General features: G+C 51.2%; 1 protein-coding gene across 1 annotated transcript in view; it reads right to left on the bottom strand.

The window, feature by feature from the left end:
• The window catches only part of PCBP3 (poly(rC) binding protein 3), a 57749-nt gene extending 46418 nt beyond the window's left edge, over nt 1-11331 (bottom strand). Inside the window, exons 1-2 of the mRNA XM_060149478.1 lie at nt 11225-11331; nt 7581-7716 (exon numbers count right to left, since the gene is read on the bottom strand). Coding sequence (XP_060005461.1) covers nt 7581-7590 — 10 coding nt within the window. The 5' untranslated portion in view covers nt 7591-7716; nt 11225-11331. The remainder of the gene's footprint in view (nt 1-7580; nt 7717-11224) is intronic.
• Between the last annotated feature and the right edge of the window lie 4144 nt (nt 11332-15475).

Below are 15475 nucleotides of genomic sequence, written 5' to 3'. Positions count from 1 at the left end.
GAGGCAGGGACCTCTGGAGCCGAGGGTGTCACCAGCTGACACCAGCTGTCCAGCCACCCACGGGCCCCCAGATGCCGCTCGGGAGGCTCTGTGGCAATTTAAACCTCGAGGTGTGAGGGTGACAGGGTGGGCCGTGGGCGGACCCCTCTCAGCTGGGACACAGGATCCCGGGGGCTGGGAAACAACTGCCTCAGAGCAGACTGAACCCCACCCCTGGGGGCGGTCGCTGTTGTTGGGTCCTGTTCTGAGCATTTCCTAGGGACACACGTGACCTTTTGCATAAACATCGCAGCACGTGTGTGCGTCTCAGCTTGACTTTAAAAGCAGTAAGATTTAGAGGCTGTAAAACACGCACAGCTTAAATCACAGCTGGATTTCACAGCCACACTTACCGGGAGGTGTGACCGCCAACTCAGGACAAGGAACGACTCCGCATCACGGCTCAGCCCCAGCTGGACAGCTTGCTTAGCGCCCAGGGCGCACTTTGGGGGCAGGCCCCCTCCCACCAAGGTCCCTGGGGGTGTCTGAGCTCTAAGCAAGGCAGGTCGGTGCTCTGTCGCTCCTGCCCCCCCCGAGTGGGACTTCAGGGTGCAAACACGGTCACGTGAGACTGACCCTCTGTCACCGGGCATCGGCCTCCCGTTTGGAGCGAGGCCCTCGGTGCCTCCTGGGCCCAGCGCCTGTGAGGTGCCCGTCCCCGGAAAAGGCCGTTTCCAAGTTGCCACACGTCCTGTCTGAGTCCTTCAGCTCATCATCTTGGCGCAGAGGCATCTGTGTTTGATGTGAGATCAAGTTCTGACTTGGTGTTCAGCTTTTTTTAATAGATAGCTGATGGACCCAACACCATTTACTGAATAGTCTTTCTGTTCTACCACTTTTGTTAAAGCAAACAAAACAGACCCACCTCCCTCCAGACCAGTCTCCTCCACTGACGTCCATCACCGGTTTCCTTACTCCTGCCCGGTGGTGTGTTTTTATACAGGTTTCTTTCCCTCTCCTTTCTTGCCTTCTTCTGGATTGTTGTTCTTAACGATACCCCGCGCCCCCCCCCCCGGGGCGGGGGCTGCCCGCTTGGGGAGTGAGCCCAGCCTCAGCCCTGCCCCCACCGGTCCCTGAGTCCCCGGAGGCCCAGGGCCGTCCCTCCCGTCCTCCCACTGCCGGCCGCCGCCTGGGGCTCGGCCTGGGCAGGAGGGGTGGCCACGTCTCCTCTGGTTTCCGTGCTGCGGGCAAGACTGTTAGCAGTGGGGTCTCCGTGCGGGAAGGGCACACAGGGAACAGACCCCGTTTCCCTCAGGACAAGAGACTCCGCTGCCAGGTCACACGCGGGGAACAGGACACACATGGCTCGGCTGTGACCTTCCCCGTGCCCACCCAGCCGCGGGCACCAACACCGCCGACCGCCGTCTGCCCGTTGGCTCCTGCGCGGCGCCGCCCGCGGCTCTCACACTCACGGGCACCAGCGTCCCCAGGAAGGTTCTGTGGATCACAGAACCAGGCTCAGCCCAGAGCTCCTGACTCAGGCGGTCGGGTGGGGGTAGACAAGACTGCCTCTCCAGAAGGTTCTCAGCTGGTGGCAGGGGTTAGGATCCTCTCGGAGAAGCACTGACAGGCACCGTCCCCTAGAGCGGCACGGGCATGCCCCGGAGAAGGAGCCGGGCCCTTCCCAGGGGTCCGCCTGGAGCACCGGCTCCACCCCGACGGGCTGCCCATCCTCAGACCCCGATCTCTGAAGCCCCCCCTCGGCCAGAGACAAGACGGCTCTTCAAAGGCTCCAGCCCCGGGGGTGCGCGGGACCCCAAACCTTCCTGAGGCTGCTGGGCCCGGTGATGTGCCCTTCACAGCGGTGGCTTTCTGCGCCTCCTTCCGCAGAGCGGGGGCCTCGCAGAGACAGTGGGGCACCGGCGGGGTGGCCCAGGGTACGCGTGCAGAAGGCGGCCCAGCTCCTCCCGCAGTCCTTTTGGTCCCCAGACGAAGCCAGACCGAAAGCCAAGAATGTCCGTCAGAGACCGGCCCAGGCCAACGTGAAGCACAAGGTCGAGCTGCTGGCCGTCAGGAGCCTGCGAGGGGGGCCGGGGGGGCCGGGGACAGAGACTGGCCCTCTGCTTAGGGCACCTTCCTCTGAGATTGTGTTCTTTCTGGAAAAACAATCTTCTATTCCGCTGGTAAAAAAGGGCAAGTCAGTGCTCCTAACACTGGCCGGGGTGCAGGTTTACTTCCAGGTCTTGTTGCCCCCCAGAGCCAATTATGGGGCATACTTTACATGGACGCACATGAACCTGCTACCCACACGATGACCGAGCCATTGTCCCAGCCGTGAGGACGTACAGGTGGAATAGGAAAAGGAGACAATGTGAAAACTGCATTGAAATACTGGGCACTTTCCCAGGCACAAAGGAAGCGTTTAGAATCATAAATACAAGAAAGATCGAAAATTCCTGCCCTATCTTAAGGAAATAGTAGAAAAATTTCCCTTTCTTCAAGATTGCAAAACGGGTAAAGAGCCCTTTAGATATAGTTCACGAGACTCTTTCAAAGGCTGCAGTTGGAAGGAATTGGGTATCACCCTGAATGCCTAATATTTCTACAAGGGAAAATCTTATTTTGTTACCAAGGGTGCAACTGTTGTTTCTACGTCTCAAATGTGGGGGAATTAATCATCTACAGCGTCCACATTCACTCCTGTGGACTTGGCTATAGACCTATGTGTCCTGGAAAGCCAGCTAAGATACACATTTTAAATATTTTATTTCTGAAAAGCAAAACCCTTTTCTCCAGTAGAACACACTCAAATCAAATACCCTACAACTTTGGTTTCTGGCAAACCACTCTGGAAACATTTTTTTCCCGGGACATCCTAACAAGAGCATATAGTTTGTCTAGATGCGCACCAGCGGCCAGCCCACGGCAGATATTGCAAACATTTTATATTCTACTCGTTACCTGCAAAATTTCTTCATCAGACACCCTGAACTAATGGAATACTTTGACTCACTTATAGGACAGGTAAAAAAAATTTTTTTTGTTATTTATAAGCTACAAAACTCACGTTACTTTTACAAACACTTTTAAACACTGGACCTTTCCCTGCTTCCTCACACAGGAATCGTGCTCGCTGGCCTCCCAGGGACAACAGAGGGTGTTACTTCTCATCTAGCATCGAGCTCCACACGCGGCAACACACACGCATCGACCTTACTCTAACGTGCGCTTCACGCCAGTGGATGCCAGCGGCTCACCTGGTCACCGCAGGGGTGGACATTCCCCAACGAAGGCGCCGGTCCCAAAGAGGGAGCAGAGCCCTGGGCCCCGGGGATGACCAGCCTCTCTGAGGGGAGGACCATACTCCCACACCTGCCCCAGGAGCACAAACGGCTGAAAAATGACCTGTTTGTTTTCTACGTAATAGCTCACTAACACTGGAGTGTCAGCAGTGACCCCGATCCTGAAAGAGGAGCCGTGTTGTCAGACCAGGGGAACGTCTGGAACTCTCGCTGAGGACCCCACGCTCCCGCTCCGTCAGCACTGGGCACAGCCCAGCTGGATGGCCCTGCACACCCACTGTCTGGGCTCCGCGTGGCCTCGGCCGGGCCCGCAGCCCCTTACCTCAGAACAAAGCCACTCTGTGCAGTCGGGCAGGGCCGGATGGATGTGGCTATCAGACAGATGGTCACTCTCCCCCTTTAGAGAAGATAAAAATGCTAAAGGAGAAAAATTAGAGTGTGGTTTTGTTCTAAACCAGAGGACGCTACAGATCCCATTGGCCTCAGGTTGGAGACCTCGTGACATGGGACCAGGCACATGTGACCTACTTTTCTCCCGGCTCCCCTCGTTCCGTTGGAGGGGTGCGCCTGGCGGATGCGCTGTCATTTTAATGACGCCTTCCCCCAACAGGGGCCACCGCACAGACCGCCGTGCCTGCGGGACATCGGCCACGACAGCTCAGGCCTGGAAAAGGAGGGGGGCAGAGACCTCGGGCCCATGTCAATCGAAACACAGCTCTGCAGAGCTGAGCCATTGCCGCCCCTGTCAGCTGTCTGCGCGCTCGGGGGCTGGGTCCTCACCAGGACGAGGCGTCTGAAAGGGCACCACCGGCAAACCCTCTCCTTCCCCCAGTTTTCTCTCCCTTGTGATCTAGGGCTTCTAGGTGCTGCCTTGGAAGCCAGCTGTGTGCAGGAGCTTAGACAGCACTGAGCGCTGCGCGTCCTGAGAGGAGTGAGCCCGACGGTGGGGCTCTGGTCTGGGCAGCGAGACGGAAGGACCGACCCAGACCCGTGAGAGGACGAGGAGGACGCAGCTGGCCCCCCGGTCAGAGCGGGCACTGCCTCCAAGCAGCAGGAGGTCGCCCTGTGACGGTGCTATCACCTCCACCTCTCGCCGTCTCACACGAAATCAGATGCAGACCAATGGAAAAAGCCAAACACCTACCAGGTAGTGGGGAAACTCCGGCGCAGAGAGGACTCGCTGTCCGGGAGGACGAGCCTGGCTTTGCTGGGGGTGGTGCCGAGCTCCCACTGGGAGAGCCCGCAGAGCGCGGGGCACCTTGTGACGCCAACCGGGGTGGCACCTGCCAGATCAGCCTGACTGTTCGTTACAGGAAAAAATGGAAAATGCATATAATGCAAAAGCCCTGTAACTTCATCCCCCAGAAAGACCACCAGTGAAAATGGGGTGTTTTGAGGTCGACCTCGTTAGACTTTTTTCCAGTAGGTGTGTGTCATTATACTTTTTAACAAAAATAGGCCCAAACCACCCAAGTTTGTCCTGTTTTTCTCACTTAACATTATATACAAAACATTTTTGTATGTCACTATATTTAAATCTACACAGTAGTGATCAAATTCCCCATGGTACCCCATTTTATGCATAAGATTTTATGCATTTAATTTTACGCATTTTCATGCGTAAGGATAGAGTCAACTGCAAGGACCGTATATTCTGGGTTTTTGAATTGTTATATTAAACAGTGTTTTAACAATACTCTTCGGGTGGACCTCTCTCTGTCCGTCTTTTACTGCCTCAGAGTATTTCTTTACAGAAGGTCAAAGGACACACGTGCTCGAGGCTCTGGATAGGGTGACAAACCGACCCAGCCAGCGGCAACCCTGCGAGGAGGGGCCCTTCCCTGCGCTCCCGCCCACACTGGGCAGCCTGTAATCGGTGCCCACTGGGCCCGGCGTCCTGGGGATGCCAGCATCAGTGGCTGGGCAGGGGAGGAGGATGCCAGGAGCCCTGCCATATGTCCTGCACCGTCAGCTCGTCCAGACCCCGCAACAGCTCTGTTAGGGACAGAAAAGGCAGCCCTGTCACTCGGGCTCGCTCACGGTCATAGGGCAGAGGCCGCTGAGAGCCCCCTCGGCCACTGGGAGGGTGCTGGGAGGCCTGGGCACTGGCCTTTGGGTCTGGTGGGGGCAGGAGTGGTACAAGGAGAGCGAGCGGCCACGCGAGGCCGCCAGGGTGGGGGTGGTCACGGTGGGTGGACGAGCCGCCAAGGCCCCCCGCCTGATTCTGCGCGGGGGCAGGTGGCTGGGGGAGGAGCTGCGTCCCTCAAGAAGTGACAAGGGAAGGGACAGCGAGCAGAGGGGCACGAAGGACCAGAGTCACGGGCCGAAGAGAAGGAACTGAGGGCACGGGGACCACACAGGAGGCCAGAAGGTGCAGCCTGGACGTCGGGGGGAACCGAGGATGGCGGCATCCAGGGTGTCTGGGGCTGACAAGCCCACAGCCAGGGGCAGGGACAAGGCCAGGGCAGGACAGGACCGCCTTGCCAGCTGTGCCTGCTGGCTGTTTCAGCGTGGGTGTCGGAAAGGGGGGACCCACACCGCTGAGCACTATGCCTCCTGCTTTGGGGGGTCGTGTTCACCGTGCTAAGCGGCCGCTCACTCGCTTGCCCACGGCTGGGGCTTCTCTGTCTCACTGGACTCCACCCATCACCCCTGCAGCCTGCCCAGTGCCCGACACAAGGTCAGGCGCTCAGGCCTTGGAGCACAGGGGCACCTGGCAAACGTGGCCGGGCAGAGGGCAGGCCCACAGGCAGGGCAGGGGCCCCCGGTGCGGGGCTGGGCGGCCGGGGCGAAAGGCAGAGAGCCTGGTGGGGTCCGTCGGCCCCCGCCTTTGCTGAGCTGCAGCCTGGCCTGGGGGTGGTCCGGGCCTGTCCTACACCTCCACGTGGTCCCGAAGAAGCCCAGTCAGACGGCTCTGGTTTACATAACCAGCCTCGCTCTTGCCAACAGCCCGGGACGTGCCAGCCGTGTGGAAGGAGCCATTCCTTGCAGCTCCTGTCCAAAACCAGAGCCGCCGCCCAGTGACCTGTCACCGACATTCACACAAACAGACACCTGGAGGCTGGAATGATTTTAGCCTCCCTCTGCACAAGGCAAAGGTCCAAACAACACAGCGCGCAGGCTTATGGAATCGGGTCAAGCAGCACAGGATTAAAACCGCTGAGCTGCAATTAAAAAAGCGAAGCAAAGCCAGCCAGACAACATTTGGATAGGGCAGAAGAGAAGCCGCCGTGGAGAAGAATGAAGAAAGATTTCATAAAGTCGGTGAGGGGGCCCTGCACCCCTTATTTAGTTTTGTGACTTTTTAAAGATGCACGTGTTTCTTTGACAGCCACCTGGGAGATAGGTTGACTCGGAACCTGTACAATGTGTATGTCGTGAACCCGGATTAGAAACTCCCACAGCTGAAAACAGTTTCTCAGTGGCCACCTCTGCAGCCCCGCATGAATAAGGCACTCTAGAATGCACTCTTCAGCCTTCGGCAATGCCCTTGTAACCTGAAATGCACGGGTGAATAAACTAGAACTGGCCTGGAGAGGACCAGGCGTGAGAGATGAGCAAGGAAACTTGGAGGCCTCCATTTACAGTGAGACACCGAGGCCAGGCAAAGTCGATACTGCAGGCTCGGGACCCCTGAAGCCCCGGCAGAAGTCGGACCTCAGGGTGCTGGGTGGAGCACACAGCGGCACACAGGACACACAGGCTCCGGCACACGCCCCCCCCCCCGCACACGTGCACACTGGCTCCTGCACCCACACCCACACGGCGGGACGGTCAGCAGGGCCAGGCCTCCTGCAGCGCTAGCACGGGGCGCTGCGTGTGGCTAGTGTCCCTCACAGACCCAATAAGCAAGCAGACCACAGAGCCAGCTCTTCAGATTCCACACCTAGTGGAATGAGGCCACGGAGGCCTGAAAACAGGGAACACATAGGGGAACACAGTTCAAAGGCATCCCACGTTCCTCAAAAACTCAAGGGAAAAAGCCAGGGAGAAACATTTCTGCCTCAGCTTAAACCTGCTTCTTCAAATTCTAGACGTGCCTTTTCAAGAGCCGATCAGGAATGATGTTCCTGTCCGATCACATTATTGCATCGACTTCCTCTCTTAAAGTTTCCTTTTTCATGGCTCGTCTTCGCTCCCTGGCACTACTCCCGGCTGACACCATATCACGGACTAAAGAGGGTGAAATACAGCATGGTGCCACTTCAGACACATTCCATTGTTCCGTGGTGAGTCTGACTTTGCTACACATTCTTGGTAAACAGACAAGCAGACAAGGGCCGCTTCCCAGCCACTCACCTTCCCCCATAAGCAGGCTGGACGAGTCAGAGCAGGCCCATAGATAGCGTGTGTTCACACTCGTTGTGACCTAGAGCATCACAACCAGAACCGGCGATTCACAGGAGGACCAACTTTGGTCGTGGAGCCCACTGACCTGAAACACAAAACACAGGGGGGCAAATGAGCTTATGGATTAGGACCTTGTCCGTCGGGACTGAGCTTCAACAGAACTGCTTTCTTGCGTTCAACAGAGCAGCGAGCATTTCTTAAGATTCAGGCATGAGACGCGTGGGATGTGATGAAATGCCAGTGAGAGCTCATCCTGGGACCTGCCTTATGCGCCCCGCAGGGGGCCTCCACTGCACAGGTGAGCAGTCCAGAAGTGCCTGGTAAAACTGCATACACTTTTGAGAATATAAGTGAAACAGTCAACTTTCTGCTTGTAATATTTAGTATATTCATATGTACATATACTGATTTTAAAAGTTATGAAACTATATATTAACTTAAACACACTGCTGGTTTTCTACTTTACAGCTGGTATAATCATTTCACTTGAACCCTTCCATGTCAGCATGCAATCTGTCCACCTAGTCTTTTCCAGGGTGCATCATTTTCTCCTTGGTCTACGTTTCTTGACTCTTCACTTTTTGAATTCACATTGTTGCCCAAACAGGGAACTTCATCCCCAGGCACAAGAACTCATGTTCATAACATACCCTCTTTGCTGTTTTTCAAGTCCAGGCGTAAGGACCTCTGCACATTATTGTCAGGGATGCCTTCAAAGGCTCTTGACAACAGCATCCAACATTTGGAATTGTGAGGGCAGAGCACCAAAAATAATGAGAAGCCCATGTTACATTTCTCTGTCTTTCTCCATGTCAATCAGGTAACCATTTTAGGCAATAAACTACATCACTGAGTCTGTTTCAAGCTAAAATATCTTACCCATATCATACCTTGAGGTTCAAAGTGAAATAAATGAGAAAATACGAAATGTAAGGAAACGCCATGAAGGTGACATTGAGCAAAAGCCTCCCTCTTTCACAGGGGCAGACGGTGTCTCCACTGGTGCAGAAGAGCGTCAGCGTGTTACTGATTGGAGGATCGGAGAGGCCTGAAGGTCACGAGTGGGAACTCATCAGAAAGCAATGGAAGAACAAGGGATTGTCTTGGCTCCCTTTTGCCAATTAGAAAAGAACAGTCTTACAGATGTAGAGAACAAACGTATGGACACCAAGCAGGGAAAAGTGGGGAATGGTGGTGGTGGTGTGATGAATTGGGAGATTGGGATTGACATATATACACTAATAAGAATCAAATAGATGACTAATGAGAACCTGCTGCATAAAAAAATAAATAAATAAAATTCAAAAAAAAAAAAGAAGTCTTGTACATACAGTGCCAGGAAAACTGATAGCACACACCAAAGAGTGCACTTGCATCCTTACCTTACACCACAGGGAAAAATTAACTTCAAATAGATCAAAGACCTAGACTTAAGAGCTAAAACTATAAACATCTTGAAGAAAACACTGGAAAAAAAAGTTTTCATGGCATTGGATTTGGCAATAATTTCATGGATATGACAACAAAAAGCACAGGCAGCGACAAAAAGTAGATGAACTGGACTTCATCAAAATTAAGGACTTTTGTGCATCAAACGGCACTAATAAGAATGTGAAAATACAACTGACATAATAGAAAATATCGGCAAATCAGATACCTAAGAAGGGATTAATATTCAGACTATATATAAAACTTCTACAACTCAACAATAAAAAACAATTAAGAAATATACAAAGGATTTGATATATATTTCTCTAAGGAAGATATAGAAATGACCAATAAGCACAGGAAAAGTAACTCAACATCATTCGGCATTAGAAAAATGCAAGTCAAAACCACAATGAGGGCTTCCCTGGTGGCACAGTGGTTGAGAGTGCGCCTGCCGATGCAGGGGACACGGGTTCGTGCCCCGGTCCGGGAAGATCCCACATGCCGCGGAGCGGCTGGGCCCGTGAGCCATGGCCGCTGAGCCAGCGCGTCCGGAGCCTGTGCTCCGCAACGGGAGAGGCCACAGCGGTGAGAGGCTCGCGTACCGCAAAAAAAAAAAAAAAAAAAAAAAAAAAAAAAAAAAAAAAACCACAATGAGCCACTTAGGATGGCAATAATAGTAATAATAATGAAAATGATAATAATAAGAAGAAACAGAAAATAACAAATGTCAGCAAGGATATGGAAAAACTGGAATCTTTATACATTGCTGGTGGAAATATAAAATGATATAACCCCTTTGGAAAACAGGCTGGCAGTTCCTCCAGAGTTCCTATATGACCCAGCAACTCCACTCCTAGGCATATACCCAAGAGAATGAAAATATACGTCCACAGAAAAACCTGTACATGGATGTTCACAGCAGTGTTGTTCATAACTGTCAAAAAGTGGAAACAATCCAACGTCCATCAATTGATGATGGTGGATAAACAAAATGTGGTGCACCCTTATAACGGGATGTTATTTGGCCACAAGGAAGGGGATGAAGTACTGACCCGTGCGGCAACGTGGATGGACCTTGAAGACATTATGAGAAGGGAAAGAAGCCAGACGCGGAAAGCCACATGTTGTGTGCTCCCATTGACAGCAAACGTCCAGAACGGGCAAGCCCACGGGGACAGAAAGTAGGCGCACGGTTCCTAGGGCTGAGGAGAGAGGGTAATGGCATGGGTGTGGGGTTTCTTTTGGGGTGATGAGAACGTTGTGTAATTAGATAGTGGTGGTGGTTGCACACCTTTGTGAATATGCTAAAAACGACTAAAATGTGCAATTTTAAAGTATGAATTGTATGGTATGTGAATTATACTCAATTAAAAAGAACAAAGGTAATAAACACTCAAAAGCTTCTTTTTAAAAAGGCAATGGAAGAGACCTCGTATTAAACATCACAGAGTTAACATGTGTTTACTCCACCCTTACAGAAACTGCACTGCAATGATGCTCATAAAATAAAACAGCACAAACCCACAGCACTAAGAAGTCAGGAGGAGCGAGGAGAACCAGCGAGAGCTCTCAGCACAGCCCTGGGGTCTGGGAAGTGGTGAAATGGGGTAAATAGGGAGCGAAGCAGAGACATGGACACTGCAGCCTCTGAGGGAAGAAGCCACCCGGAAGCCGCCCGTTCGCCCTCTATTCCAGGAAGAGCTGGGCCTGCAGGCACCGAGTGGTTCCACAGGTCAGAGGCGCAGGGAAGTGGGTGGAAACAGCGGTAACAATTAGAATCGTCTGTGAGGGAGCATTAGGGCCTCAAGGGCCATGGCACCCTTGTCACCAATCAAGTACTCCTGTTCCCAGGGACACCCAGAGGTCTCCTCTTGGGAAAGGGTGACTCTTCAGGACAGAAATGCCGGCATCAACCCAGGAGTGTTACGGGGACGAGAACTGAAAGAACACTGAGATCTCATGCTCCTCCCTGAGGCTCTCGGCGTCCCAGCAGACAGGGTTACCCTCACAGTAAGTCTCACAAAGTAGAAAGAGCATGACAGCAGTTTCTGATGACAGCGCAAGAAAACCAGAAGTTAATGAACTAAAAGACATTCGATTTGAAATTTATATCACCCTAGAAACCTCTGAAGGGAACTCGTTTACTAAACATATAGCCTGACCTGGCACTAGGTTTGGTTAGAAGCACCACGAGACCAGCAACACGGAGAGCGATGTGACAGACTCGCTTGCGCAATGACCCACTTCTCCCAACTTCAGCCACGGCTTCAGGCAGCGGGACACCCAGCTCCCTGCGGAGCAAGAGGTGGTGAGTGACGGGGACAGTCTCGGAGGGAAGGCTCTGCCGTTTTCTTTTCAAAACTCAACTGGTGCTGGAAAGGGGGGTGACAGAGGAGATAAAGTGAGGTTCACGACTCCCCTCTTCACCTCTGCGGCCGCCCCTCGCTGTGCGACCCACTTAGTGACGACAGTTGCAGTGGTGTTCAGTGGCTCGCTGAACAGCCCGCCACAACGAATCAGTTTCAAAGGACCAGAGCCCGAGGACGGCGCATCCCCTCCCAGGCACAGTCCAGACAAAAGCAGCCCATCGAGCCGCAAACGACACACATGCGCACACAGGCAGACACATGCATGTGCACGCGGGCGTGAGAGGCTCCCACTGCCATCCGCACCCTCACGTGGGGCCTGGCTTCACCGGAAGGTCTGAGACATCGGACGACCGGGAGCAGGGCTGTCCTGCTCTCCACTGGGCATCCTCTGTGAGCCCTCCTGCCGGGAAGCTGGGTGGCAGGAGAGGGTGGGGGCAGGCGGGCAGGGTGCTTTAGGCCACTTGAAGAGGGGGCAGGTGGAACCTGCGGGAAACAGGGATGTAAGAGGCTTTTGATAAATCATGGTATTTTAACACCGGCAATCTGGCTGCTGGTGTGGAAACCAGGCTGAAGGTGAAAAGTGGCAGGAGAGGAAGCCGGGAGAGAATTCAGGAGATTACCCACTAATCCAGCCAAGAGACGATGGTGAGGAAGTGCCTCGATACCCCAGAGCCCGCGCGGGGTTAATCTGAGGAGCGACCCCAGGACCAAACCAGCAAACCGCCCATCTGGGGACGCCATGGCACCCCCGTCACAGTTCACACAAGGACAGTGGACACGGAGGGAGTTGTGGAATATCATGTGTGTGTGTAAAGCTGCACCTGACATTTAGAGGTTGTACACTCTCCTAAAACTCTCAGAGGATAAAACCAAAATTGACAATGTTCTAACTCATAATGCAAATTTCAACCAATTTTGAAGACATGGAATCAACAGACCATGCCTTCCACCCGGTGGGCAATTAAATTAGAAATCATTAGCAAAAAGATAACTCTATAACTCTCCTGGACGTAACACTTTTTAAATGATTCTAAATAAGAAGTGGATGGGGATGACAAAATGAAATTAGAAAATCATGAGACCTCAACAATAATAAAAGTGCTGCATGCCAAAATTTGTAGCATTCAGCTACAATAGAACTTACAGGAAAACTTAGAGCTTTTAAAAGCCTATACTAGGAATAAAGTCAGAAAACTAGTGAATAGAAAATCCAATTTTAGAAGTTAGAAAAATAACAGAAAGTATCCACAGAAAATGGAAAGAAGGTAATTATAATAAAGAATAGATCAGAAGTTACAAAAAAAGAACCAATTGTGAAAATGAACAAATACACAATCTGGTTCTTCAAAAAAGGCCCCAAAATATACAACCCTCTGATGACACTGATCAAGAAAATTAATCCAGAGACACAGATGACTGCAGTGACTACAAGGAGCACCAGGCCTTCTGGTTCTGGACGGAATGAAGCAGACGCATTCTTCCCTACATTCCTGCTGAGCACAACTAAACCCTGTGTTAAACATGAAACAAGCCTAAGAAAAATGGGAAAGGTGGAGAGAAGGTGCCTGGATGGGTCCTGAGGCGTGAAGGCTGACACAACAGTGAGTTCACCTTTGTGTTTTGTTTTGATTCCCTCCTGTTTATTCTAGGCTCGTCACTGGAAAAGGCTGCGACCGAAAAATGCCAAAGAACACTGGAAAAAAGTCTCAAGAAAAGCCACCCCCCACCCCCCTGGAGAACACTGCCCTCCAGGCGAAGCTGACAGGGGACGCGGGCACACACACACGTGCCCACATCAGAGGGGCTCCCACCCCTCAGGAACGAGGAGCTCCTCCCTCTGCTCAAGGTATCGGGGAGGCCAAGGGGTGCCTGGGCCTCCACCCCAGCCCATTGTGAACAGGTTCCCCCACCCATGTCAGTAGAGGCCTGCTAACACAGGAGATTTTTATAAGATCCACAATATCATAACATTGCAACCAAAATTTCCAGGATACAAACAAAAATCGCTTGCCATACCAAAAATGAGACTGGGAGAATCTCAACACGAAAGAGAAAAGAAAATCAATAAATGCCAACACTGAGATGGCAGAGATACTAGAATTCTCTGACAAGGCTTTTCAAGCTGCCATCACAAAAATGCTGCAGTGAGCATGTACGAACATGCTTAAAGCAAGTCTCCAAAAACCTCAGCAAAGAAATGGGAGAACTGAACAACCAGCAAATTACCGAAATCCAATCAAAATGAAAGAGACGACCTCAATATGCCTACAGCCGTTAAAGACATGAAAACCTGTCATAAAAACTCCAGAAAAAAGAAACCTCCAGGCCCAGATGGTTTCACTGGAGGATTTTACCAAACATTTAAAAGAAAATGAACATAAGCCTTAGACACTCATAGAAAATAGAATACTTCCCAACTCATTTTGTGAGGCTACTGCGACCCTGATACCAAAACCGGAGATAAGACAGTACAGAAAAAAAAAATATAGACCAGTCTCGCTCATGAACATCCACAAAAATAGACTAAATATATTTTTTAAATTAGCAAATGAGGGACTTCCCTGGTGGCGCAGTGGTTAAGAATCCGCCTGCCAATGCAGGGCACACGGGTTCGAGCCCTTATCTGGGGGGATCCCACATGCCGCAGAGCAACTAAGCCCGTGCACCACAACTACTGAGCCTGCGCTCTAGAGCCCATGAGGCACAACTACTGAAGCCCGCACGCCTAGAGCCCATGCTCGCAACAAGAGAAGACACCGCAATGAGAAGCCCGCGCACCATAACGAAGAGTAGCTCCCGCTCGCTGCAACTAGAGAAAGCCCGCGCGCAGCCACAAAGACCCAACGCAGCCAGAAATAAATTAAATAATTAATAAATTTAAAAAAAAAAAACCTTAAAAAAAATTAGCAAATGAATCCAGCAATGTGTAAAAGAGTTACGTACCATGGCCAAGTAGGATTTATCCAGATATGCAAGGCTGGCTCCGTGTTAAAAAAATCAATCAGTATAATCTACCATAGCAACAAGCGAAAGCATAAAAGCCATATGACTATGTAAACTGATGCATTAAAACGCATTTGACAAAATTCAACACCTAATTCATGATAAAAAAAATACCAGCAAGTTAAGAATAGAGGGAAATGATGTCAACTTGATAAATAGCATCTATAAGAAACCCACAGCTATCATCATACATATGGTGATAGAATGAATGCTGCCCACTAAGACTGGGAACAAGCATGGCTGTCCACTTTCACCACTCTTATCCAACATGTTACTTGGAGTTCCAGCCATTGCAATAGGCAAGAAAAAAATCAGAGGCATTCAGGCTGAAAAAAGAAGAAGTAAAGCTATCGTCTCTATTTGCAGATGATATGATTTTCTACCTAGAAAATCTTGAGGAATCTATAAACAAAACAAAACTCCTAGAAATAATAAGTGAGTTCAGAATGGTGCGGGAGATGAGTCATACACAAAAAGTAACTGCATTTCTGTACACTAACGGTGAACATATATCAACCAAAATTTAAAACAACGATTTAAAATCACTCAAAAATACAATGAAACACTTAGGTACACACTTAATGAAACTTATGCAGGCCCTGTCTGCTGAAAAATGCAAAATGCTGATGAAACAAATCAAAGAAACGTAAGTAAGTGGAGAGCCAACGCTATAGCCACGGATTGGAAGACTCAACGTAGTAAAGACATCAGCTCTCTCCAAATCGGTCTGCGGGCTCAACGCAATTCCTGCAAAAGTCCCGGCAAGGTTTTGTAGACACAGACAAGCTTATTCTAAAATTTATATGGAAAGAGAAGAATAAAGCAGGAAAAATCCCTCGATTTGATAATAAGGCTTACTTTGTAGCTACGGTATTCAAGAGAGTGTGGTGTTGGCATCGGGGGGTACACATATCAGAGGACGAGAAGAGAGAACCCAGGAGCAGACCCAGCACAGAGGCCTGGCTCCTCTCCGACAGTGGGGAAAGGAGTCCCACTGAGAAAGGTGGTCTCCCAACAAAAGGTGCTGGGACAGGGGACCCT

This window comes from Lagenorhynchus albirostris, chromosome 5, assembly GCF_949774975.1.
Source record: "Lagenorhynchus albirostris chromosome 5, mLagAlb1.1, whole genome shotgun sequence".
Taxonomy (NCBI): domain Eukaryota; kingdom Metazoa; phylum Chordata; class Mammalia; order Artiodactyla; family Delphinidae; genus Lagenorhynchus; species Lagenorhynchus albirostris.
Note: the sequence above shows the minus strand (reverse complement) of the source record. Positions and strands in the feature narration are given on the sequence as shown.